Source organism: Mixophyes fleayi, chromosome 2 (genome assembly GCF_038048845.1).
Source record: "Mixophyes fleayi isolate aMixFle1 chromosome 2, aMixFle1.hap1, whole genome shotgun sequence".
Lineage (NCBI taxonomy): Eukaryota > Metazoa > Chordata > Amphibia > Anura > Limnodynastidae > Mixophyes > Mixophyes fleayi.
In genome coordinates, this window is record NC_134403.1 from 30,067,482 (window position 1) to 30,094,552 (window position 27,071).

The 27,071-nt window shown below is 39.4% G+C and overlaps 1 protein-coding gene across 3 annotated transcripts in view; it reads right to left on the reverse strand.

Annotated features, from left to right (window-relative positions):
• The window catches only part of MRE11 (MRE11 double strand break repair nuclease), a 187,855-nt gene that overhangs the window by 38,952 nt on the left and 121,832 nt on the right, over positions 1-27,071 (reverse strand). For 2 of the 3 annotated variants that reach the window (XM_075198742.1, XM_075198743.1), the window contains exons 17-18: positions 6,065-6,129; positions 4,740-4,807 (exon numbers count right to left, since the gene is read on the reverse strand). In XM_075198742.1, the coding sequence (XP_075054843.1) occupies positions 4,740-4,807; positions 6,065-6,129 (133 nt within the window). Of the gene's footprint in view, positions 1-4,739; positions 4,814-6,064; positions 6,130-27,071 lie in introns of those variants that run through there. The other variant, XM_075198744.1, reaches the window with a different exon arrangement.

Here is a 27,071-nt window from a genome sequence, read left to right on the forward strand (position 1 = left end):
GTGTGTGTGGTCACATGAGCCTACTCCAAGTGCCATGTTTTCACGCTATGCCTCTGCCTGTCCGTTGCAGGTTTTTCGTAGCACCTAAGCAGTGATTCAGAAAATTTCTACCGATGGATCGCTGACTGAAGTCTATGGGCCTGATTCATTAAGGATCTTAATTTAAGAAACTTCTTATTTCAGTCTCCTGGACAAAACCATGTTACAATGCAAGGGGTGCAAATTAGTATTCTGTTTTGCACATAAGTTAAATACTGCCTGTTTTTTCATGTAGCACACAAATATCAACTTTAAATTTCAGTGTACAAATAAGCTATCAAGTATTTGTGTGTTACATGAAAAAACAGTCAGTATTTAACTTATGTGCAAAACAGAATACTAATTTGCACCCCTTGCATTGTAACATGGTTTTGTCCAGGAGACTGAAATAAGAAGTTTCTTAAATCAAGATCCTTAATGAATCAGGCCCTAGATCCTTAAAAATAACGGTCAATACCTCCATCACAGTACCTCCAGTAGCTGTGGAAGCATCAACAGCTAGCAGGTATGTCCAAATATTATATAGTAATAGTAGGGACACTGGCGTGAAAATTTAAAATAGTCAAAAGCAATTTTATATTACATATCATGATATCAATAAAATATACTTCTGCCCATTTTCAGAAAATTCGAGAAACTTACCGTAGAAAAAAATTATCCAAACTTCAAAATTCAGTCGATTTTTAGCTTGTCCACCATGTTTATTTATGTTGCAGATATCTGAATCATGGAAACGGAGGTAAAACTAAATCAGGAATAACCCGTACCTGCTTACCACTACTTTCGTTAAGCAAGTCCATCAAAGGGTCCAGTTGTCAGCATTTCCTTTTTTTTTTTATTATTTACACTTATTATTTTTATTTACCCAGCTTATACGAATATTATTTTTCAACTGTAGTGTGGAAGAAGATGGAGCAGGTGCCAGTGGTAGAATTACTGGACAGGACGATGGGATTTTGGATGAAACAGCGATAGCAGAAGCACCAGACCCTCCTGAAGTGTTGAACCAACTTCCTCCTAGTTCTTCAGAGACCAGCGCCACAGGGAAAAGAGGAATTACCACAATTCCTACTTGGATATTGGGTTCTTTCAGACCAGTGACAACAAACCACAGTGCGTAATTTGCGGCAAAGTGTTGCCAAAGAGTGCGATGTTCCCAGTAAAAATGCGCCGTCATTTTGAGGGGATCCATACAGAACACAAGGGCAAACCAAATCATTTTGTCAGAAGAAAGTCCGGTGAACTTGCACATGCCCAGAAAATTATATCCTGTCACTCAAAAACAGTTAATAAAAAGGCTTAGTTAGCTACTGAGTTGCTAAAGCACTGATGAAAACCTTATCAAGCCTTTGACGCAATTGAATGTATGCTGAATGGAAAAGCCACAAAAGTATTTTGTACAGTTCCTTTGTCAAATAGCACAACCTCACAACGTATGGGGGACTTAGAAGAGGACGTGAATGCTATTTTACTTCACAAATAAAATGCACCAAATTTTCGCTCCAAATGGATGAGTACTTGGGAGTTTTTTCAAGAGGCTACCGACTAACACAAGTGGAAATGTTTAAATTAAGAGACAAATTATTCACGGTGAATGGCACCCCATGGGATAATAGTGTTGATGTGCGTATAGACGGTGTGAAGTCCATGATTGGGAAGATGGCAGGTGTCACGAATAAAACAAAAAGTCATGGAGTGCTCCACTGTCATGTCCTTACTGTGAAAAAAAATTCCACCGTCCCCAAAAGAAGTCTTGGATGGAAGTGTGAAAATAATTAATTTTATTGAATTACGACCTCTGAATAGAAGGCTATTCAAAATGTTGTGTGATGACATGGGGAGTCTGCAAAACTTTGACTCGACTCTTTGAAATGAGAGCTGAAGTCAGAACCTTCCTGATTGACAGCGACTTTGCTTTGGGAGGTAAGTTGTGCAATGTGCATTGGCTCACGAAATTGGGGAATTTAGCAGATATTTTTTTTAAAAAAGTTAATGACTTAAGTCTCTCAATTCAAGGAAAAGCAGTAACTGTTTTTGACACCAGTGAAAAAGTACAAAAGATTAAAAAGAAAATCAACTTTTGAGCAGAATCAATGAAAAATCTAAATATAGACAGCTTCCCAATGGTCCCAATGGTAAAAGAATTTAGAGAAGAAAATTCAACCAGATATAGCCACATGGTGCAAATCAAAACAGTCCCATCCTCTCATTAGGAAATCTAAGTTCCCGGGCTATGCTTTATCGTTCCTTTTTAGACGTCAAGTGACATTTCAGTTTGGGGTTTGCAACTGTAAAATGGTTTTAAGTAGAAGATCTGTGTGGGTAACATATTGTGGATTTATAATACCTGCTTTGAATTTGCTTTCAAATGCGTTGCCTTACTTTAGATTTTTGTTGTTGTTTTTTATGTCTTTATGTAGTTAAGTAAGTTCCTTATTCCTTATTAAAATACCCTCTATCGTCAACACTGCGGTCATTCCGTTTAGTACCAATGTAGGTGCCAAGTCAAAATAAGTTTAGTGCTCTGTGGTGAATTCCTCTTATGAAAAGTCCTCTGTGACTCAAATAGTTTGGGAACTGCTGCTTTAGCTGATTGGAGAGGCAGTGGCCATGGGGCTTCTTAGAACACACGGTTTTGTGGTGATGTTTGTTCCCTTACCGACAAGAAAAATAAACGGGGGGGGGGGGGGGGGGGAGGTAACACTGCACCAGCAATTCACATCCTCGATTAATTAACTTTAGTATTTATTTTTATATCATTTATCGGGTGGTGTACCCAGAACACTAGAGAATGTATATCTTAGAACTCAAAGAAGAAGAATGTTCTATATAGGGCACTCTGTGAATAATTCATCATGTCAATAACACCATTAAAATCATTATTTAATTAAATTAATTAAAAAGAGTTCCCACGTCATCCATATTAATAGGTAGAGAAAGATTAAAAACAAACGTGAAATTGTGCAAAATACAGAAAAAAGGGTTTAAAATGGAGGCTTTCCCACCCGCCTCGCTATATGTATTTTATTATAATACCAATAAAATATCACAATTTTTCTGTTATTTGTTTATTTGTTATATTAGTAGCCACCTATATGCATTTCATTGTCAGGGTAATATTCCCTACATATAATCAATTGGTTGTGTGTGAATTGATATATACCATAATATTTGAATTGTTTTTCAGGGAAAGACAGGTAAATGTAATAGATAAATCATCAAATTCCAACCACTGCCCACTATACATTCATAGTGGTCCTAAATTGTCATTCTGTTCATATCTCAAGCAGAATGCTATATTCCATTACAAATAGTACCAGGAGTATATTATAAACTTTAGTAATCAGATGCCTGTTCCTTTGTAGAGGCACTGGTCTTTCTGCCTATTGGGAGATGGCTTTGGGCAAGACTTTTGGGGTTTGGTGGAGGAGTTGGGTCCTACTAGATCCAAGCGAAACCAATTACGGTGAACTCTAGTCTTATACTGTATCTGGTTTAAAATGATTCAATATACTATTCCCTTTTGTAAGAAAACCGATATAAAAAGCCTGTCCCGATACATTTTTCAAAATGTGTTACTCTGCACACAGAACCAATTTATTCATAGGAATATGAGGAATATCAGATTTGCTTGTTCTGTTGAGGTGTAGTGAAATATCACCTACAGATATCTACAGAAACGCAACACTCTGTGGGGACAGTATCTTGAATAGTGACAGAACACTTACATGGCAATACCAAGCTATGGAATCGTCCATTTAGAGACATGACAGTAGATTTGTGTTAATTCCCTTTCGGGTAACTCACAAAAGAAACATTCTTTTTTCTTTTCAAAATTAGCTATTTTTTTTTTACTAGCAAAACTACACCGTACAGGTGATTTTACACCTAATGAGTTAATGCTTCATCTGAACTTAATGTACCAAGAAAAGAACAATGGTTGCTGTATTTTTGTGGGGATGTCAGTTTTGCACAGACATCTGCACTACAAACAAGTGGGTCTGTGAAGAATAATGTGGTTAAGTATGTTATATAATCCTCATATCATGCACGACAGCCAGAAAAATATAATAGGCCACAAAGTCAAACCTGCATACACAGAAGCAGTGACAGAGACAGCTGATGTAGTAAGCCATGTGAGTTCTCAGTATATGTTCCAACAAATACATGCAGGATTTCATAGGCTAATGGTTTTAGTCAAAGGCCTCACTTGAGGGTTAATGCAGAGTGCGACGTATGCCAGTTCGATTAGCGTACCTTGTGTGACATTGCTCTGCACATGCCAAGAAAGTGGGCGCATGAACGTGCGCTGTTCAGAGTTGCGCAATTCTGGCAGTCACGCCCACCTGGGCCCAGAGAGGTAGGACAGGGGAGATAAAGGGCATGCTAACATAGGCCAAGGAAAGTAACGCTGTGGTCACGCAAATGTGTCTCATGTAGACCTGCAGAACCACGCATATTCGCCTGTATAGGGCAGGTGCAATTACATGCCGAGGACTTGGCATAGAACAGGCACTTATACAGCCGATGATGAGGAGGAAGCATCTTGAGATGTGTACGGCTCAGCATATGGGTAGAAATAAGCTATTGTTTTTATGGGTTTTTGTTTTTTTCTTTTAACAGTAATTTACGCCTCCTTTGCAACCAGCTCTGCATCAGCCACTATGTAAATATTATCTACATATTAGAACATAATGTACCTCCTGTCCACTTTAGAAGTTGGAGTGAAGGAAACTTCTTCAATATCCGAGTCATTGTCCTCAATGTCCTGAAAGTAAAGAGATAAAAGACAGAAAGTAAAGTCAGCCGAAATTAAAGTGGCCACACAGCAGGGGAGAGTTGGCAAATTTTAGCCCGGGGGGGCAAAACTCAGCTTATTAGGAACATTTTAAAGGACAAAAAAAATGTAGGTGGCCCAGTGACCCAGCAAAAATAGCCCACTATGGAACCAGCCTGGGGGGGGGGGGGAAGATACCCCGTGCCCCCACCACACAGGAATTATAAAGTGGACCTATCACCTACACACAGTGGAGGTAGCCATTCTGTGGGCTAAACCTATAGTAATTAGAAGAGGTCAAAAAATCTACGTCGCTGTATGAGTGTTGTGCCGTGCCACCAGACACAACAAGCAAAACTACTGGAAAGTCCGATAGTGTTGTCAGCACAAGAGAACGTTCAAAGTAATGAGAACAGGACGGCTTTTTTTTGGAAATCCAGAGACCTGTCAATTAAAGTAATACTGAGGTTGCCAGTAGGACTCCCATTGGCTTGCCGAATGTGGGGTCTAGGGCATTCCCTACCTATTCGAAAGGTTGTCTTCTCATTTGCATTCACCATCAAGAAAACTACAGTAAAGCCTTCTCCAGGAGCGGAAACATTCAACACAGAAGCTACATCTCATATGAGGTTTCAGCATGATACACAAGGTTTGGCCTGCTATGCAGATAGAGGTAAAGGATCTACAATCTAAAATATTTGTGGTTTTTTTTTGTAATTTGGAATGCTATGTCTGAATATATTATATTAGATTTCAAAAAGGCCCATGTCTTTTCACTCTGTTTCTGACACTTGTCTCATTAAATGGTTTATTACTGGATCTTCTCATATTAACTATAAAAGCTTTATGATCATGTCGTAGAGCAGAACAAATCATTTAAAGCTTTCCTTCCTGGTTTCCAGATACGAAATTCTACTGAAATGTCGAACTCATCGTTAACAAAGTGAAACCGTGTGTACAGGTAAAGTATATAGTTCATCACCCTCGTATGAGAATGGAATATACATTATTGGACATAAGAAAACTGTTCTACAGGTAACTCTGCAGAAAAGGCAGAGTTGCCCTTACCACCAATAAAATGCTTGTTCTAATTTTCTAACCTGTGCTATAAAAATGACAGCCAGAATCTGATTGGTTGCTATGGGCTAGACATCCTGTTTTGCACGGTTACCTGTGGGTCAGGTTATAAATGCCCCCATGGATTTTGCAGTTATATTTTTTCACTAGAGAATTGCACAAGTGACCTACCTCAGAATAATTTTTTGCCGACACAGTTCTTGAGGAATGCTGTCTTGATGACGAGGATTTAAATGCTAAAATGGAACAAAAATGGAGTGTTTACAATAAGTCTTTATAGAAGTCACAGACCTCATCATCATATAAAAATGTGATGACATTTAAGTTATTTGTATGTAGAATGTCAATTTATATTTAATATTCGTCAACACCATTTAATCCCAGCATAGGAGTTTCCCATAGACAACAGATACATATTTACCATATGTTTGGAGCAATTATAATTCTACAAAGGTAATTGCAATTAACAAGGTTAAACGATAAATGAATGATGAAACAATAATGTGAGTTAGAAGCAGCATAAAAAAAAAATTCTAATTATACGTTTGTTGAAAAGGACAAAATACACTTTACATTTCAGACTTGTCAACACTCCTGAAATTACCGGGAGACTCCCAAATTCCTGGTAGGTCACCCGGACTCCCGAGAGATTAGGGAATTCTCCTGCATCCTACCCACTTCCTAGTGACGTGGGTGAAATGTGGGCCCTCACGAACGTGCTCAGTTGCAAATCGCATCATTTCGTCCCTGTGGCGGTGATTTGCGACACCCCGTCCCTTCTGATAAAGTTGTCATGTGTGATTCATTTTTGCTAAACAGACATTTGCTGGCTTATTTAAAGGAGATGCTGTAACTAATCTGCCCTATACATATAACACATAGGTGGGGACCCACCTCTCCTGAGATGACTTGAGTCAGCTTCCAAGTGTTTGTGTTCATTTCTCCCTGCAGCGTTGTATACTGCAAGCTACCTATAGACTTCAATAGAGATCTATGGAGTCCTGCTGTACTCAGTAGTTCTAAGATTCCGGTAACTAGGGAAACCACAGGCCCTTCACATTGTTTATATGTATAAAGTAGGTGTGATTAAAAAGGTGTTAAAAATGGTGCATTGTGCAAAATATCCTGTAACAGTAGCAGATTTACTTTTATAATGTGTGCAGGAAAAGTGAAATTTAGCATCCAGTTGGCTGCTGTAAGTTTCAGCACATTGTGAAAAGTTACCATATCCAATCATTTGTTATAATTATTGTTTTTCTCTACCGACACCTGTCTGAGTACAAACTGAAATAAAATATAATATAAACCATTGGGGTGGGATCTAATTTCAGGTAAGTAACCGTCTTCAACGCCCAGTGGAGGCAGCCACTTTCTGGGCTGGACCGTGACTCTTCAACATTATAAACATTTATTTATTTCCAGCATGTTCCATAGTGCTTTATAATTGAGAACAAGCAAAGTAATAAAACAATACTGGGCAATACTGCAAAAGTAAAACGTGTTTAGTGGGCTACATGATCCATTCACACAGCAATGTTGGTCAGGGGTTTAGAGAGTTGTTGTCTTGTATGGTAACAGGAGTCTCGGTCTAAAATTTGCTTTTTTTCAGAATAGGAGTAATCACTGCATGCTTGAATAATGACGGAAAGATACCAGTAGAGAGAGAGAGATTTACAGATTGTAGTTACAGTGACAGGGATCTACCGATTTGTGAGGGAATAGGATCAAGAGGACAGGACATGGAGTAGGTATATAAGAGAGTAGATACTTCATCTTCATTTGTGGGATCAAATGAAGCGAGGGTGTCAGAGGATGCTGGGAAGGAATTGAGCTGATTGCTAGTCGAGTAAGATGATACCATTTCTAGTCTGATTTGATCAATCTTGGGCACTGAAAGTAGTCGGGAGGTTTTGGGTGGGAGTGTTTTGAGAAGAGATTTAAATGTGCTAAAACAGCATTTGGGGTTAGAAGCCTGAGCAGAGATACTCATGAGAACGCATGTGTCAAGAACGCCCAGCCTGTTCCAGATACAGCAATCTTAAAAAGCTGGCCGTGACTGGTGTCACCTTAGTTACTTAACAATGAATACCCCTCTGCCATCGCAAATGATCTATTATGGTGTCCTTACATTCACCAGAACCACTTAATAATGTTTCACACTTAAATCACATACACACGTAGCAAGAGCCTCCCTGGGCTTCGTAAATTCACAAAGAATCACGGTGAAATACGCTAGATTAAATATGTTTAATCTAAAAAATATTTCCAAGGCTTATTTAAAAAAAATAATAACAAGACATTCAAAATGTTGCACAAATAAGTTTTAAAAAATAAAATAGGAAATAAAATCAGAGTTACTACTTACTAGTTAAGACCTGATGTGTGATGGAACACAGTTGAGAATGATGGGACATTTCAGTCGTGATAGACTCCCTCAAAGAAATGAACACTGTACTACTGATGCAAGGGATTTTTAAACCATTTCTTGTTGGCTCTTCACCCCCCACCTTAGGAATTTTATTTTTACCTAAGTTAGATGGATGCCCAAAATGACACAGGGCTTTCTAAGTAAATTAAGGATGTCCTGTGACCTGGCATTTCACAAGACTTGAGTTATCACCTCTGTTGGGTCGGCCTGGCTAAGTTTAACTCCTCAGAGATCTTATCTGTCTCTGGGCCTGGCTACTTTCAAAAGACCATTGACACTTGCCTAGGTCAGTTAACAAAATACACTTTGAAAGGTTACATAAAATATTTACAGTGTTATACATAAATTCAACAAAAAAATACAAGCAGTCACTAGATAAACTACACTTCGTCACAGCATGTATTTGTTAGCAAATAGTGACATCAGTAGTTCTGTCGCTTTTTCACAGTGAACATTGCTTCATCCACAAAATGGCTGCCTCCACTATGTGCAGACGACAAGTAAACTTTAACCTAATTTTTGTAGAAATTGAGATGAGGTAACCAAACGCCCACTGGTTTACGTGGCCCACGTTCCTCTTTGTATTAACTGTAAAGAGCCATTAAAGATCATTAATTTTGGGGTCATTTAGTCAGCATGAAGAGAGCCATGTGCTGGAGGCTATGGAGTCTATGCAGTATTGTCAGTTCTACAATGGATAGACCTATACTTATGTCTCTTATCACATAATGACGACGGAGATTTATTTTAACTGCTAATTGAACATATTCATTGCTGACACACCTCCCATTTGCATTTGAAGTGACTGTAGCACTTATGGGGCATATAGCAATGCAGGGATGATGCTGATCTGATGTGGATGGGTCAGCCAGGATAAGAAAGGTGATATTTCAATAATGATTTGCTGGATGTACCTGGGCTGTGTCTAGTAGTGCTGAATGAATGGCCTTCTCTCCGTATGAATAGGCAGTCCATCGTGAAGTAATATGCTACCAATTACCATCCATCATCAGAGTGTCTGTTGCCATGACAAAGTACTAATTGCCACTATTAATGACACACATGCACTCTTCATTCTCAGTATACATTTCTATCCAATAAATCACCTCACTTGCCAGGAATCACGAACAAACGTACAGTATATTACTACCCAGTGCAGAATGTTTTGTCCATAAATTTGATTAGATTTGTATTTAAGTGTACGGGAACAAGATCAATTCAATATTACGTCAATGCTAATTTAGATCTGTCTAGCTAGAGTTATGCATGTTTGTATCTCATCTCTTTCTGGTGGCATTCCCTTTATACTGTCAGTGACTGTCTGTGCGTGGTAGAGCTAAGAGACAAATTCAGCAGGTTTTCCAGTAGTTTACAAAAAAAAAAAAAAAAATCTCCTGCCACTGTGGCTTTGGGAGAGAGAAAGATAATTACAACAGTATTTTATGTTATTAACACAGAACAAACTAGATAAAACTGCAATTGCTATTCCTAAATTAACCCCATATATTGGGGTCATGATTAATCCATTATAGTTTGTAAATAATTTTGGTAAACTAGTAAATGCCATATGTAAAACAGTAATAATATATAATAGTAAATTCGATTTCTTGATTGAAACTGTTCCTTCTTTTCATTGTAAGCGACACCTTCAAGAGTCTTAACCATGTTTCACAGCACTCATTTGTTTTGGAACAAAGAAAACAAAACAAAACATAAATATTTTAACCTTAAGTAAGGTTTCAAATGCTGCATAACAAATGCTAATTGCTTTTCTCACAATTATAATTGCAAGCAGTCTGAAATAAAACCAAAGTAATCTACCAGGGAAACTGTTAAAAAACCAAACTGAGATATGAGGATTTGCTCCAACATATTTTACTTTTTTGGAAAGATCTTCTGGGGAAAAATGCATCATACCCCGGTTTTTGCAACTCGTGGGAGATCGGCGTCTTTGCAGCTTAAATTTAAAGCGGCGCTGCCTTGTAAAGGGAAACTATATATATATATACACACACACACATACATACAGTGGTCGCCAGTGGGGGTGTATACTGTGGTACGCCATACCGCCACTTCTCCTACTGCTTTAATTGTAAAACTATCAAGAATCCATTCACTTACATTCCCATTACATTTTCCACATCATCACTTCTAAATTTCCACTTCGGCGTTTGTGTGTTTACACACACCGATGAGCGACAACATTAAAACCAGTAACAAGGGAAGTGAACAACATTGATATCTCTGTACAAGAGCACCTGTCAAGAGGCGGGATCCATTAGGCAGCGAGTGAACAGTCAGTTCTTGAAGTTAATGTGTTGGAAGCAGGAAAAATGGGCAAGCTCAAGGATCTAAGCCACTTTGACAAAGAGTCAAATTGTGATGGCTAATTGACTGGGTCAGAGCATCTCCAAAACGGCAGGACTTGTAGGGTGTTCCCGGTACGCAGTGGTTATTACCTGCCAAAAGTGGTCCAAGGAAGGAGAACCGGTGGCAGGATCATGGGCTCATTGACTAGCCTTCTGGTCCAATCCCACAGAAGAGCTACTGTAGTACAAATTACTGAAAAAGATATTGTTAGCTATGAAAGGTGCCAAGACACAGTGCATCCCAGCTTGCTTCATATGGAGCCGCAGCCCGGTCAGACTGCCCATGCTAACCCCTGTCCATCGCCTAAAGCGCCTACAATGGAACAGACATGGCACCAGGATGCACTATGGGTAGAAGGCAAGCAGGCAGAGGCAATGTGATGCTCTGGACAATGTTATATTGGGAAACCGTGGGTCCTGGCATTCATGTGGATGTTACTTGACATGTATATACATATCTAAACATTGTTGAAGACCAAGTACACCCCTTCATGGCAACGGTAATCCCTGATGGCAGTGGCCTCTTTCAGCAGGATAATGTGGTGATTTATCAATATATATGATACATAAAGCTTGGCATCCAGTGTTCTACATATTAGGTGACAAGTTTGATGTCTACTTGCTACAGAACACTTTAGAAATGTCCGTTGTTTCAATGATTACATAGATTATTGATGCTAAAAACTGTCATTTTTATTGTACATGTATTTTATACAGCACCGACGCAGACGCTTCTTAGACAGCGCCGCGGCTGCTGTATAGGACAGCGCTGGCGAAACAGAGCTGCTGCGCATGCATCTCTCTCGGTTTTTTGGGTCGGCGGGGAGAAACCCCCCCCTTCCCGACAATCCTCTGTGCGCCCCTGCAGACACACACACACACACACACACACACACATATGGACATTTACAGTAGAAAATATAAACTATTTATATATATATATATATATATTGTGAAGATATGTGGTTCCCAAATCACTCGGACACGGCGTTAGGGGAGAAATAGAAGGATTATTTACTCTGCAGAACAGGATTAAATACAGCACGGCCCCGTAACGATAGCAGGTCCAACAAATGAGGAGATCAGTTCAAATAAATCCACTGAGATATGTTCCACAGCACATCTCTGGCAGCGCATCACCTCTTAGCCAAAAGTTAGTCACACACGTGTCCAGCTCCCAGGGTAGCCTCTTCTATCACCACCTAATCCCACCTTGGGAACTGCCTGCCCAGGGAAGTTGCAAAAGGTCTGGAATGGTGGGCAGCTTACACTATCCAGCCCCCTCCCCTACCTCCCCAGGTGTCTTCCCTCAGGTGACCCCTACTGGGTCCGGCTCCTGGCTGTCTGTAGAGCTCACTAGTGGACAATAGGGAGCAAACAGAAATAACAATGATAGCTTAATTCACTCAACTCCTGAGTGTTCGCTGTGGAGGTGGAATTTAACCCCTGAAGTACTTTTCCAAAGAGATGTTATAGTTACATCACTGATACTTCCTGATACCAACATGGCTAAAAAGTGCAGTTCAGGTATGGATTATATTAAGGGGTTGTAACACCATATACCATGCCCCTTGCTTTACAATATATATATATATATATACATACTTGCATTAATAATACAAAACTGTCTAACAGAGATGAGCAAAGATTCAATACCTAAATACTTAAAGATCAGAAACTCAAAAAAACGATGTGATGCTTTTCTCCCACATTACGCCCACACTAGGAACTATCTGAAGAACACCAGGGACAGTGGTAAGTTATGTAAATCACAAACAATAGGTAGAGGTTTGCATAGCAGCTAATGAACTCATCTGGAGTGTATTGAAGTGAACTGTGTGAAGGGGAATGAAATGAGGATGATTAAACCCAAGCGCGCTGTTGAATTAATAATGCAATATTAGTATAAATGACAACATATACTGTTGATCGGAAAAGCTCTTGGGGGTGGCTTGCCAATAGATGCAATAATCACACTGATCATATAATCATTCAGGGTTACACAGTGTGAATGAAAGAAGTAACAGGTCATTCTGGTAATCTACACCACTATGGAGCAGGTCAAAAACTGAAATACTGAAAGTGAACTTGTTGGGAGATTTGTAGACAGACATTTTTTGGGCAGAAATAAAATTCAGCCTATTCATTCACAGCAATTAGTGACTAGTTCCTATGAGCCTCCTTTGTATCTCAGCGCTATTGCTGGTTATTGTGTCCCTTTAAGCCTCAGAAGATGCCAATAGTTTTCCAGTGAACCAATATGAATAGTGGAGACTGGCTGGGTACGTGATGGGTCCACGCACTTTGACAGAGTTTCATAGAGTACTATACATTTGATATTGATCAGTAAATAACCATATAGGGCTCATGCATAACATGTTTTTGTAACCCCAAAATGCTGATGATTGGGGTAAAGCCATTTTCTCTGATGAATCCCCTTTCAGATTGTTTGGGGCATCTAATGGTCTCACAAGGTAGGTTTCCCATCGCCCCAGTTTCATCGGTATAATCTTGAAATTATTTTCCCCCACAAGCATTTAGACTCACAGGGGCATGTTCAATTGTTGGCGGAAACGCCGAAAATATCACGGCGCGCGCACTATTACCGTTATTACGTAAATGAACCGTTATTACAGTAGTTTTCTCGCTGGATTTCAGCTCGCAGCTCCCTGAACCGCGAGCTGAAATCCAGCTAACTATTACCGTAATAACTGTAGTAGTTTTAACGCGGCGGGGAATCTGAACAATTGAATATGCCCCGCGGGATGTAACAGGACATTGTTGGAATAGAATCATATAAATATTTTATTGCATCTATTACCCAAAGGAAAATAAAGACTGGTAGTAAGACTGATCATGATACATACTGTAGGTGTGCCAGGTTTCCGTGTCGAAATCTTGAGGCCCTTAAATATAAGGGCGATATTACCTCCCTATTATTCAGGATAGTATTTAATAAAAGAAAGTTTACGCTGCTCGGAGAAGCCTGAGCACAAAGTTGCCCGGTTGCCGCGAGTATGGTTTATCCAGGAAAATGACCTGATCAAACCTCTCCTTACCTCTGTCAAATCTGTCTTAGAGATTTGGGGGATAGAGTTATCAAACCTTCTTAAAATGAATAGGGGAGGTGTTGCCCATAGCAACCAAACAAGTTCTAGCTATCATTTACTAGCACATTCTAGAACATGATAGCTGGAATCTGATTGGTTGCTATGGGCAACACCTCCACTATTTCTTTTTTTAGAAGACTTGATAAAACTACCCCCTGGTGGATTTCATTCTGATAATGTAGGCAGGAGAACAATAAAGCGACTTCTGCCAAATATGGCAGCAGAACAGGAACACAGAAATAATAATACAGAACATATTCATCATAGAGAATAGAAAAATGGGTGTTCACACTATAGAAAATACAGCATTGATTATTTATGTTATTAATAATTAGATTGTAAGTTCCATGGGCAGAAGCAGCGTCCTTTTGTTTCCTAGTGTCCGTCAAGGCACTTGAATTTTATTTCCACGTTCTGTATTATATCTCCCTGTACTGTATTCCTGTATACTACATACAGTAGCACCTATTTAGTGGTGGATACTCTATAAACCTATATATATGTACATGATGCAGGGAGGACAGTACACTGCAAATATTGGTTCATCCCATGTACCCTTCAATGGATTTACAATAAGGCTTTATATTTGTTACGAGCCGCGGCTCCCCGACGGGCCGCCGCGGCTCACTTCTGGTTCTCCCAGACGTCCCGGCCGTCTCCTTGACGACTGGGACGTCACTTCCGCCCTCCGCGTCCCGGTTGCCTGGGCAACAACCGGGACGCTCTGCCTCTTCTGCCGCAGCGCCCGGCCAGCTGTCCTACAGCCTCTGCTTTCTATTGGTGTTCCTCACTATTTAAGGCAGTGAGGACAGAGCCTCACTGCCATTTATAGCTCCCTGTAGGCTCCTGTTCCTTGTTTCCCTGCTCCTGTGCTGTATTCTAGATTGGATTTCCCGTGTATGAGCCCTGGCTTGTCTCTGGACCGTGTTGTATTGCCTGTGACCCCTGACCTCGGCTATTTATCTGTATTCGCTGTCTGCTGCCGGCCCTTGACCCATGCTTGGATTTCACTTTGCTGTTTACTACTACACGCTACCCCTGGATTCGCCCCAGTCAGTGCACATTTCACGATCCTCCGTTCGTCTGCAGCCAAGTCTGTCCCCACCACTAGGGGCTCCAGCGAACACCAAGACTTTCGGAGTAGACTCTGGGTTTTGTCGTGCTGACTGGAGGGGTTCCTAACAATATTCTCTGGGTGTGTGTAAAAATGCTTCCTCCCATCAAACATATCAATATGAAATATCTTCAAATGTCCTGAAGGTTTTACCTATATACCCATGGATACCGCTGCCCCAACTTTTAATATCAGTGTGTGGACTGTAGTTCTGTTTTCCATTTAATCTATGATACATTAGATTTCTGGTCTGACAGTATTCCATATCTTGCACTGATGAGAGCTAACAAGCTCGAAACAAGTTGGATATACTTTGTGGGCCTGAGTCATTAAGGAGAGCAAAGCATGAAAAAGGAGTAACTTTGAACCTGGGCAAAATTATGTTGCATTGGAGGGGGGAGGTACATTTAAAATGTGAGGATATTTTTTTGTTAGGATAGGGCATATCCTAGATTCACTTTAAATTTCAGTGTAAAAATAAAGCTATAAAGTATTTGTGTGCTATATGAAAAGCAGCCAGTATTTAACTTATGTGCAAAATAATAAACTAATTTGCACCCCTTGCAGTGTAACATGGTCTGTCCCGGAGAACATTTACTCTTTTTTTTTTGCCTAACCTGTGTCACTAAATATTTGGCTGTATCTGTGCTATAAACCAGTGGTCCTGGATGCATAGTGGATGCACAGTTGGCCTACAGGGATATATAAGGAATGTTTTCTGCCTCGTGTCTCCTGGCCTTCGCTCCTTGTCTTCTTGTAAAGACCTCTTTATGTTTTAAGTTATGTCTCCTGCTATTGTTTGTCCTTGCGCCAATATTTATGTGTATTATTTTCTATTCGTGTATTGCTGACCGTATGTCGCTGTATAAACGATGATGATTTGCATGTCAAAGCCCATAATTTCCTGAATAAGTACTCAGGCCAGGAAATTATATTTCATAGCGGTTATGTTATGCTATATTAATACCATCTTCGCTAAGATGGCTATTGCTGCTGTCCTTTCAATAAATAGATGTGTGGGCAGCAGTAATGTTTTTTTATTCCCAAGTATAAGTGCCACAATTAGTGCTGCTAATCTTTTCATTTGCCTTTTTCCTAATTAAAAGGAGTTAGCAGTCTTCTTTGCAACAGCTCCTTCTGTTACACATTAGAGATTAAGTGCCTAGGGGGTTTCTTTTGGTGTCTCAAGGCAGCTTATCCGCCTACTCTTACTTAGAAAGTTCCAGCTGTGGTTAGATATTTGATGGAGCAAACAATCCAGACTATACTTTATTTTTTAAGAGTCTGGGAAGTTTACATTAATCGGGAAAAGTGCGGCTCCGTAACTGACAGCAGTAGTTGGACACGTGACTCTGCTCCCTAATGGTTTCCACATTCACAAAATCCCCCGTCCCTACCCCAGTAGAACCACCAATCAGTGCAGGACCAGCGCTGTACCCCTTTCTTTTGACACTCCGACAAACAGATCATCAATTGTTGGCAGAGTTCCTTCCTTGTTGATCTGGCACCTAATTGGAGTGCTTCTGCGGCACGAAAGTGACGAGATTTCCCAAAACAAGAAGAGGAAGGAAGTTTGGTTAAAATAGCCATCAGCTGACTCTACAATGACCCGGTTCATGTTTTGTGTCTGCACCTTCCACTCTCTCTTCAATATTCTACCAACACCCCCCAGTGTCTGACGGCTGCTTTAAATGTGTTGGCTGATGTTTGTAATTTACAGTAACCACATACAGACTTTCCCCACCACTAGCTACAATTATAAGTTCATTTCCTTATTTATCTATGGTTCCTCACACCCCCTAGATAGTAAACTCAACTGGGCATGGTCATCTCTACCTTCTGTTTCATGTCATTATGTGCAGTCTATCTGTATCGTGATCTCCTCAACGTACAACTCTGAACTATGTTGACGCTTTATAAATAAAAGATAATCATCACAATCTCCCAATTATCCCATTGCTCAAAGAAAGCAGAACATTCACCAAATGTACAGCCATTATTGTACTTGGGGTCAATATTGCATGTACAAAAGAGCTAGGGCCTGATTCATTAAGGAACTTAAATTAAGAAGTTTCTTATTTAAGTCTCCTGGAAAAAAAACATGTTACAATGCAAGGGGTGAAAATTAGTTTTCTGTTTTGCTCATAAGTTAAATACTGACTTTTTTTTCATGTAGCACACAAATACTTGATAGCTTATTTGTACACTGAAATTTAAAGTTGATATTTGTGTGCTACATGAAAAAACAGGCAGTATTTAACTTACGTGCAAAACAGAAAACTCATTTTCACCCCTTGCATTGTGACATGGTTTTGTCCAGGAGACTTAAATAAGAAACTTCTTAATTTAAGTTCCTTAATGAATCAGGCCCCTAGTGTTTATAGTGTCCAATCGCCCCCGTGGTGGCAAGTTTAAGTGAAGAGGAAACGCTCCTCTCCTGTCACACAATGGCAATTAATCTGTGGAAACACCGCATACCATGATTTCTGGGTGTAATTGTCGCCGTATGACAGGAGAGAATCAATCAGCACAAGTTCCATTGATCGCTATGAAAGCTGATCTTTTCTAGCTTGTAAGGACAAACACACAAAAAATTCCCCCAACACACTGCTATAGCCAGCAAAAGACCTGCCTTTTCTACTGTAGATAAAAATGCAAAAGTCTTAGTTACACATTTGTAAATGTATGTTAAAGCCATCCGCCACTCCACGGGGTTTTCGCTAATAGGGTGGTCCTAACTCTAAACAATGAGAGTCCCATATATTAGGGTCATACATATGTGTTTTTAAATTGAGAGCTAACTTACCAAAGAGGTACCCCAGAAGCCTCCAAACAGCAATTCAGCGCCTGTACTCCCCCTCAGCTACTGACACCAACACCAACCAGACAAATACAGAAGTGGAAAGGTGCTTGAAAGGGTGGGGTTATCATAAAAGGAACAAACACACAAAAAATTCCCCAGCACACTGCTATAGCCAGCAAAAGTCTGAGAGGCATGATGGTGTCAGTAGCTGAGCGGGAGTGCTGGCGCTGAATTGCTGTTTGGAGGCTTCTGGGTTACCTCTTTGGTAAGTTTGCTCTCAATTTAAAAACACATATGTATGGCCCAAACATATGGGACTCTCATTGTTTAGCGTTAGGACCACCCTATTAGCAAAAGCACTGTGGAGTGGCGGGTGGCTTAAACATACATTTGCAAATGTGTGCAATTAAGACTTTTGCATTTTTATCTACAGTAGAAATGACAAATCTTTTGCTGGCTATAGCAGTGTGCTGGGGGAATTTTTCGTGTGATTGTTCCTTTTAGGATAACCCCACCCTTTCAAGCACCTGCTATGAGCCTATAAATTGATTGAGCAACTTCCACTGCTTTACTTTTCTAGCTTGTATAGAGCCCATCTGACACCTCCTTTACAAATCTGTAATCTCATTTTACTTTAATTGAGATACAACTCGGACACCCGTTTTATAAAGATCCACTCTTGTCATTATGCCTGCCTGTACACTATATACACATATTAATAGACTTAAGCTGGACGCATTAAGAACAGAACTATTTCAGACACTGACGAAAAACTGGCTGAGCATCCAATTTATCATCCACAGGGCTTCTATTTTTATTTTAAGCCGGAATCTAGGACACCAATGTGATGCTGTGAGTCTATAACGTATATCTAACACCTGCTCACAGCGGAGGCAGTCAGTTTGTGGGATCAAATAATATTCAGTCCATCAATTAGGAATAGGAATTAAGGATAAATAAAAATATAAAAACCTAAAGGCGCTTAGAGCACATATATATATATATCTATCTAGCCTATATCCATATTTATATTTAGCCGTTACAATTGTATTATGTGTATTCTTTTAGGTTATGTGCGTTTTTTTGTTTTCTTTTAAATACTGTGTGCTTTAATTGCCTTGCGGGCACAGGGTTCATTTATATCTTACAATATTGAAAATTAAAAAGTCCCTATACAGGTGCACTATTTTCTAATGAATTTGAGTAATGATGAAGTGCCTTGTTCAGAACTGACTTCCTAGGCTGCATTTGCTGGACAAAATTGCTGCAGTGTAGGTGACAGTGGTCTTTAATAATCCATCTGTTACTAAGTGACAGCAGTAATCATCCATCCATACAACGGACAGGGGAGGTGAGGCTGTTAGGAGATGTACAGCAAAATCCTTGATTGTCCTCACACTCCTGACCGGTGGTATCTCCTGTTGCCACAATGTTCCCATTTCAGCATAAAGTACACTCTTAACTATAATTACTGCATAAAAGGTTGGAAAATGTATCAGAATGAAGATTGATGGTTTTTTATTTAGCGTTCTATTAATAGAGAAAGATTTCAGTAGTCTTTAGTAAACCCGGGTATTAAATATGATGACAGCAAAGTGATGCCTGTCAAGGCTTTAGAAAAACATTTCCGTGGACTGTTAGCGCAAGTCTCCCTATAAATAATACAATGTAACAACTCTAGGGTAGACGCTGTACAGTAAAACAGTACTGCTGTAAACTTAAAGGACAGAATCTTTTGTTTGTGTGTTTAATGGAATTGAAAATTGAGCAATAAAATCCTACTCACATTTAACATTAAAGACTGGAATAAACATGATTCTTCTAAGTCATATATAATGCAGCTATTTTTAAGAAATGTATGGTTTATGGTCATTTTAATTTCACAAACTAACAAAGTGTTTAACACCATCATTTAAAAATAAATGCCATTTTATTTTAACATTGTCTTTAACTAACAATATTTTTTAAGCACGTCATCCATCCCGTTCCCTTTATTCAGATGTGCGATTGTAAACTAATATTAAAATCCAGTGTTCCTTGAACTTGTGCAGGTAGAAGGTCTGGAAACAATTGTATCAATGAGGGAATCTATAAGAGGATATTGCAGGTTTCAGTAAATACGTCGCTGGGTATCTTTTTTTTTTTTTCTTTTTTTTAATATCCTGATTTCACTTATCAGAGGTGTCTCGGCGTGAGATGTACTTATCAGAAACAAGTAGGAAAATAACCCATTGTACATTGTCTGATCACCCGGCACGCCATAAATCTGTATAATATAGTGTAATTCCCACAAGAACTTCACATACAATGTACATCGTGTTCTAGCTTCTTTTATTAGATAGCTTACTGTTCATTTTATTCAGTTTTTCTAGAATGCATTTACAAATAAACTAGAAGGAACAACCAACCATTAAGTGAAAATAGTGTCAGCTTATTAAAAGGAGAATGTCAGCCCTTCAAAACATTTATGTCGTAAACCCAACATTCTCCAAGAATAAAGGGAGATTTATTACAAAGAGACCACTGTCCTTGTAATATAATAGACTTTTAGATAGAAAGTATCATAGAATACAAAAGCTATATACAGCTTAAGAAACAACTATGAAGACCAGAAAGCACTAAACGCCTAGCAATAGTATAAAGAGCAGATGTTATTGCACATTAAGGCACCAGACACGTTTGGGAGGAGTATTTATCCGGGAAAACAAGAGCAAGACATTATACCCAAAACACATTTCTAAGCAAAGAGGCAAAGGGAGATTCAGGCTTAAAATAAATAGGATTCGTGTATTCCATTCCTGAGATCTAGGAGCATCCACAAACTCTATTACTGACATGTGGAGAAATTGTATTCAAGGAAAATACCTCCCCAGTACAGACCTCTACAAAGCCCTGGCAGATCTGGGCTATCTATCATCTGATCCAAGGATTATTTGGACAAAAAAATATCTTTTATCTAACATCCCCCTTCTTCAACTAGCAGAACTGTGCCATGGACCACTGCCGTTCAGGAGAATGAACATACGCAAGTGCTGAAATGGCTTAATTCCTGCGATGACAACCATAATAAGGGGTAATGGCAAGTCTGAACGAGAGTGCATATGTTTTTATGTAATTACTGCTCAGAGCTGCAGCTCTGTGAATTTAGCACATGTGTTACACTGACGCAATGCGCTTGTTTGCCAGTCAATCCTGAGAAACAGCCAATACAACACTACTGGGTTGAATTCTCCTTAACTGTCATGAACTCGGGAACCCTATTTAAGGGGAATTTTTTTCTTTAGGTGGGTTATTATTATTATTATCGTAGATTTGTAAGGCTCCACAGTGCTCCACAGCGCCGTACAGTAGGGAAAACAGGACATACATAAAACATGGACATACAAGGTAGACAAAATAAATACAGACATGAAAACAAAGGGTATGGAGGACCCTGCTCATTAGAGATTACATTCTAAATAAGGTGGGTTTAACCTTTTAAATGATGGCTTTAACTTTGTATGCCAAATTTTCTTGTGTGTTGGAGAATATTCATCAACCTGTTACATTATGCTGTGTGTACATGGGAAATCAGAAGTTGCCAAATAGGGATCATTGAGCCATTTAAAAAAGAAGTTTGCAGTGCCTAAAAAAAAACCAAGATACTAATATGTTCAAAAATAAAAATAAATGCACTGCTCAGGTTTCGCCCGACATTACAACGCACCTATTAAAAACTAAAGAGTAATGTAGACATTTTACTTATCTATCAAAAACAGGTAAAGCCACAAGTCACAGTTCTTAGACACTGACAGTTATGTCACTTATGGTGGCATTACTGTGGTAAAAGGTCCGGAACAGTAGCCACGGGGCCCGTTAATTTTCCACCTCCTCTGGCTTACTGAAGCTCCCTCTAGGGAAACAAAGCTGTTGTCATAGTAACCAAATGGGAGCCTGTGATTGTTTAACAGTGTAGGATGTTTCATATTGATCACTCTAACAAAAGCCATGGACTAATATGTGGAGACAACATAAGCCAAAGGAGGTCAGAAATGGTCTGCTTCATGTACATAGAGGCCCTTATAAACTTTTGTCATGATGCCCAAAAAACATCTAGCTATGGTCTAGAAACAGAATAAAGATGGAGGACAAAGGTTCAAGTGGCAAAGCACAGTATTTCAGTTATACTTGTGACTGGGCATGTGGTACTATGTTTAAATCTATCACTCCGCTGTCTGTACAAAACATTTCAGTGACCTGGTGAGGCTGAAAGCCAATCAGTCTGTCTCACACCTCCTTTCCGATTTTAAAATTATTTTAAGACAGAAGATCATGTTCTCCTTCTAATATTCCGTCACCCTCTGTACCTCTTGGCCTGCTTCCCTAGCCCAGTTTTCTTAAGTTTAGACTTACTACTGTGTTTACCATCACTCTCACTCACTGTCCTGCAAATAATTTGATCTGCATTACTGTGTTATCTGTATTTTTATTCATTCAGTATGTCTGGTATTTGTATTTTATTCTTCGGGGGGTATTCAATCATCAGCAAGTTGTTTTTTTTTAGCGTGTTAAGTCATTTTAGCACTGTTTTTTAATCATTTTCGAGCAGGCCTTGTTACAGGTAGGCTTAAGTGTAACAGTTAGGTCTAATGAGAAGCGGCATTGGCGCTTTAAAAATAGTCATAGAAAGGTCGCAATTTAAAATAACGTCCAAAGAACATGCCGTTCTTACTGGTGATCGTGATTTGCTATCACACTGTCGGGGACTTGTTGTGTCATTCTTAAGGTCAGTCATCATTTATTCTAAGTCGGGGAAGTCATTTTCGTTTTTTTTTCCCATTCGTGGTAGTCCCTGTCGGTGTTATCAGCACCGTTAAAGTGACTACCACTGATCAATACCACTGTCAAAACACCACATACATTGTATCTAGGCAGTGCATTCACTATGGTCTGACAGGGGAAGTGTGCCCCTTCCCACAATTTGTTTAATATTACACTGACTTAAAGTACCCTCACTTCGGAACACTATCATTTCCTGGTCAGAATATTGAAACTTTCTAAAATGCCCATCTGACACAACACGATTGTTGTTTTACCTATGTACTTAAGATCCTATTATATACTGCTGCCATCCATGACTGTTCATTAACGGAGCTATATTTATCTTTGTAATTGGACCTCTCATGATCTATATATAATAATAAGCATTAGTATTACCAACCATCACTTAAATGTCTAGTAACTAGCGGCTGTTTACCTAAACAGTTTGGATACCTTTGAATAAACTGTAATCCAATCAATGTCCTCCAAATATTCTTGCATGTATAGACATCCCGATTGATTTGTTATTGGACTTTCCACTAAATATGTACTCAAGTGGATCCCGGATAACACTGTTAAGAAGTTTTCAGCCTCCATAGTATTTTCCAGATATATATTCCTGTTTTGGATAATACCGTGGATTAGGCTGTGCACTCCCAATGGGGCCGCTTGATCTTTAACTCATGTTCTCCTTATAACTTTCTTACAGTGTGTTTAGATTACATTGGAAAATAAAGAGTTAAAATAATAGACACCATCAGTAACTGTTGACTCACACTGTTCAGCCCAAGCAAAGTCATTACAAAGTGTCACACTAACATCAGAACTGTTAATGGAACAGAGCAAACAATGGGTCATCTGAAAAATCAATCTTTTAGTTATAAATTGTGGCCAGGATGAATGGCCACTGATATCTGCACTATCCAACGATATATTCCGTATGGAAGCACGGATGATGTTAGTAACAAACACGAGCCGCCTGTCTGCCAAGCTATTGTTTTCTCTATTATTAAAAGTTGACCATAAAACCATAGAAAATAATAATTAAAAACAATCATAGCAATACCAAAAAACAAACAAACAAAAAAACAAAACAATAAATGAATACATCATATCTTGGCATATTCATCAAAACCACACATTGTTAGCTATGAAGTGAAGGGGTCCACTCCCTCATTCTTTCCTGTCCCCCATCTACCTGCCACTTGGATTCCATCCTCTCGTATCTACTTCGCTCCCGTCTCCCACTGCCTGCTCCTACTGTCATCATCCACTCATTTTGTAAACATGCCCTTATCTCTCCCATTGTCGAAAAAAACCCAAACTTGACCCCACCTCACTCTCTAACTGCCGCCCTATTTCGCTTCTCCCCTATGCCTCTAAATGACTTGATCGGATGTCTGCAATCGCCTAACCAGGTACCTCTTGGACAACTCCTTTCTTGAACCTCTCCAATCCGGCTTCTAGCCACTCCACTCTACTGAAACTTCCCAGGCCGCGTTAACCAATGATCTTCTCTCGGCTAAATCTGGGGGTCACTTTTCCCTGCTCATCCTCTTGGACCTCTCCCTGACCTTTGACACCATGGACCACCCCCTCCTGCTGAAGAACCTCCTCTCTTTTGGCCTCTCTGTCTCCGTCCTCACTTGGTTCCCCTCATACCTCACCAACCGCTCCTTCTCTGTATCCACTTCTGGTTCAGTCCCTCCCTGTATGAGAACCTCAGGACTTTGTTCTAAGCCCTCTACTCTTTTCGCTGTACACCACCTCCCTGGGTGAACTCATCACTTCCTTCGGTCTCCAGTATCACCTCAATATCGATGACATTCAACTCCACCTCTCGTCTCCTGATCTTTCCCCTCCCCATCTCTCTTGTGTATGTGACTGCCTTTCCGCCACCTCCTCTTGGATGTCCACACGTTTTCTCAAAATCAATATGCCAAAACTAAACTTTTGTCTTCCCTCCTTCTAGATCTTCATCCCACCTTGACCTCTCTATAACTGTTAACAATACCACCATCTCATCTGTTCCTGCTGCCTGGTCGTCACCTTCGACTACTCACTCTCCTAAAGAGTTTTCCTAAGCATCTTCCACTTGGAGAAGCAAACGTACCTTACATGCAAATGTGAAAAATTCGGGGCGACTCTTATTCCGAGTCAATGAATTGGTGTATAGATTGCGGAGTGAGCTTGATAAATTTACTGTTTGCTATTACTTGTTTTTTGTTTGCGTTGTTATACCCTGGGTGGCCTACTGTCTGTAATCTGTATGGCACTGCAGAAATATTGTGGCACCTTGTAAAAAAAGGATAATAATAATAATGTGCCTGAAACTGCAGGAAAAAGGGAAAAAACAAACTATATATATATATATATATATATATATATATATATATATATATATATATAATAGACAAAATAAAGATGAATACATCTTTCTACATCTTCTTGGTGAAGCTTTAAGATCTATGCGGCTTAGTACCGTTTTTCTATAAAAATCAGGGCTAAGAGAATTTATTTTACCCAGCGAAGCAATTAGAAAATTCCTGAGCCCGAAGGACATTTAAACCTTCTGCTTTAGTCCCCTCCTCATACAAGCCTGCTGTCAGAGAAATATCCAATAACAAAACCAATCTTATTTTTCTTGAAATATTGTGTAGTGCCTTCATGTGTATCTCCTGATATTAATTAGTAATATTCAGGAAGGAAACGGCCCTATTGATTCATGGCTCGATGTAACCCTGAAACTTGGCCACTTATAAAATATTTTCAATAAAGGTTAATAGTCCATCTATCAAGGGATGGAAAATGAGCATATGAATAAGATGGCATAAAAATATGCATTCTACCATCACAATTAAACATCACCTATGTCTGAATGCGGTACACTGAGAGCCGAATAATAGCTGAAGACTTCTTTAATAGCATGGTGCAAATAGGAAAATATGCAATAATGAAAAACAACCAATACGTTATCCATTTTCATTAGTCTAATGGTAGGAAGACTAATGAGTATCTGATTAGATGCTATAGGTCACATACATTTGCACCATATTATTCAATAAGCTTTCTACACTTCACGTGTCCTGAAAGAGCATCTTGTCTAACTCTATGAGAGCATGGGAGTAAATTGAAAGATTGCAAAAGATTGGCCTGTGTAACTAAAGTATTCACCATGTCTAAAAGGGAGAGGCCATACCCGAAATATATATAATGGTTGTCAACAGACACAATGTTCACAGTTTAGCAAAGTGGAAGTTTCCCAAAGTTTCATAATACATGGATAGTAAGGGTGAAAAAGGGATGCATGTGCATCATGTTCAATTTGTAATAAATTGTCGATGTGGTGATCCAGAGGAAGGTAAAACACTCAGACGCATGCATCGATTGATCCTCACAGGGATATAAAAGAATCCTTCCTGACCCCGTACACGGCAATCTGATCAACTGCTCAGATCAATCCCCCACTTGGCTAATTTGCTCATTATACAACTTAAATTGTCTTCTCAAGCGGCGTCACTTTGTTAATCTTCCACTGCTGCTTTAAATAAAAACACTGCGATGCACAGTGCGTTTTCCTAAGCATGAAACTGAAATGCCCTGCGATACATTTTTGCCAGGGGGCACTTTGAGAGAATTGAATTATGCATGATAGGTGAAAGGAAAATTAATAGCACATGCGTACTTTGCTTTGTGAATCAAATTACTATGCTGCTTTTATTCTTAGTTTAAATGCATGAACTGAACTGGCTACATCTGGTCTAAGTGGAGGTAACAGTCAGTCACTTGCAGAAAAAAACACGCTCAGCTCAATAATGGAGAATAGCAAGTGATTGACAGTTACCTCCACTCTGACCACAGATATTGCACTGATTTATACCTATGGAAATAAACTTGCCCACGAAGACAGGGCTTTGCGGTACTTTGTATTAGTAAACTGGTTATGCCTGATGATTTATACAATACTCCATTCATTATTCTATCAGTGTCCGTGTTGCCATCCACCCAGGTCATTGCATTGTTACCTCACCAATATCTTCTCGTGAGAAGAAACTGTTAATAGACAAACCCTAACCCCCTTTTCTGTCCTTTCTAAACATGTTATGACCTAGTCACTGCCTTCACTTTAGTCCCATCGAAGTGTCAGTTATACTCAGTATATCATAATATTGCTCTAGCACTTACTGGTTCTCCCATTTCATCATTGTGATGTCTAACTACGCACACTTGCCGGCAATTATGGTATGAATGTCATTTTTCTGCACATCTCTATGGGATATGATAAGCCAGCCAGAACATTGGCACGAGTTGTCTCCATGTTCCGGAGATGCCACGATCCAAACTGAATCCCCATAACCCCACCTAATGTTTTTTACCATAATTTTTTGTGTTTTTGACACTGTTTATCTTGACACCTCCTCAACACACACACACATGTCCTTGGCTACACTATGTACAGATATCTTACAAGCCTTCTAACCATCTTTTCCCCATCTTTTCAGAACTGTAATGGCTTTTTTAGATGCTGTTTGCCAAACTCTAATCTGGTCTTCC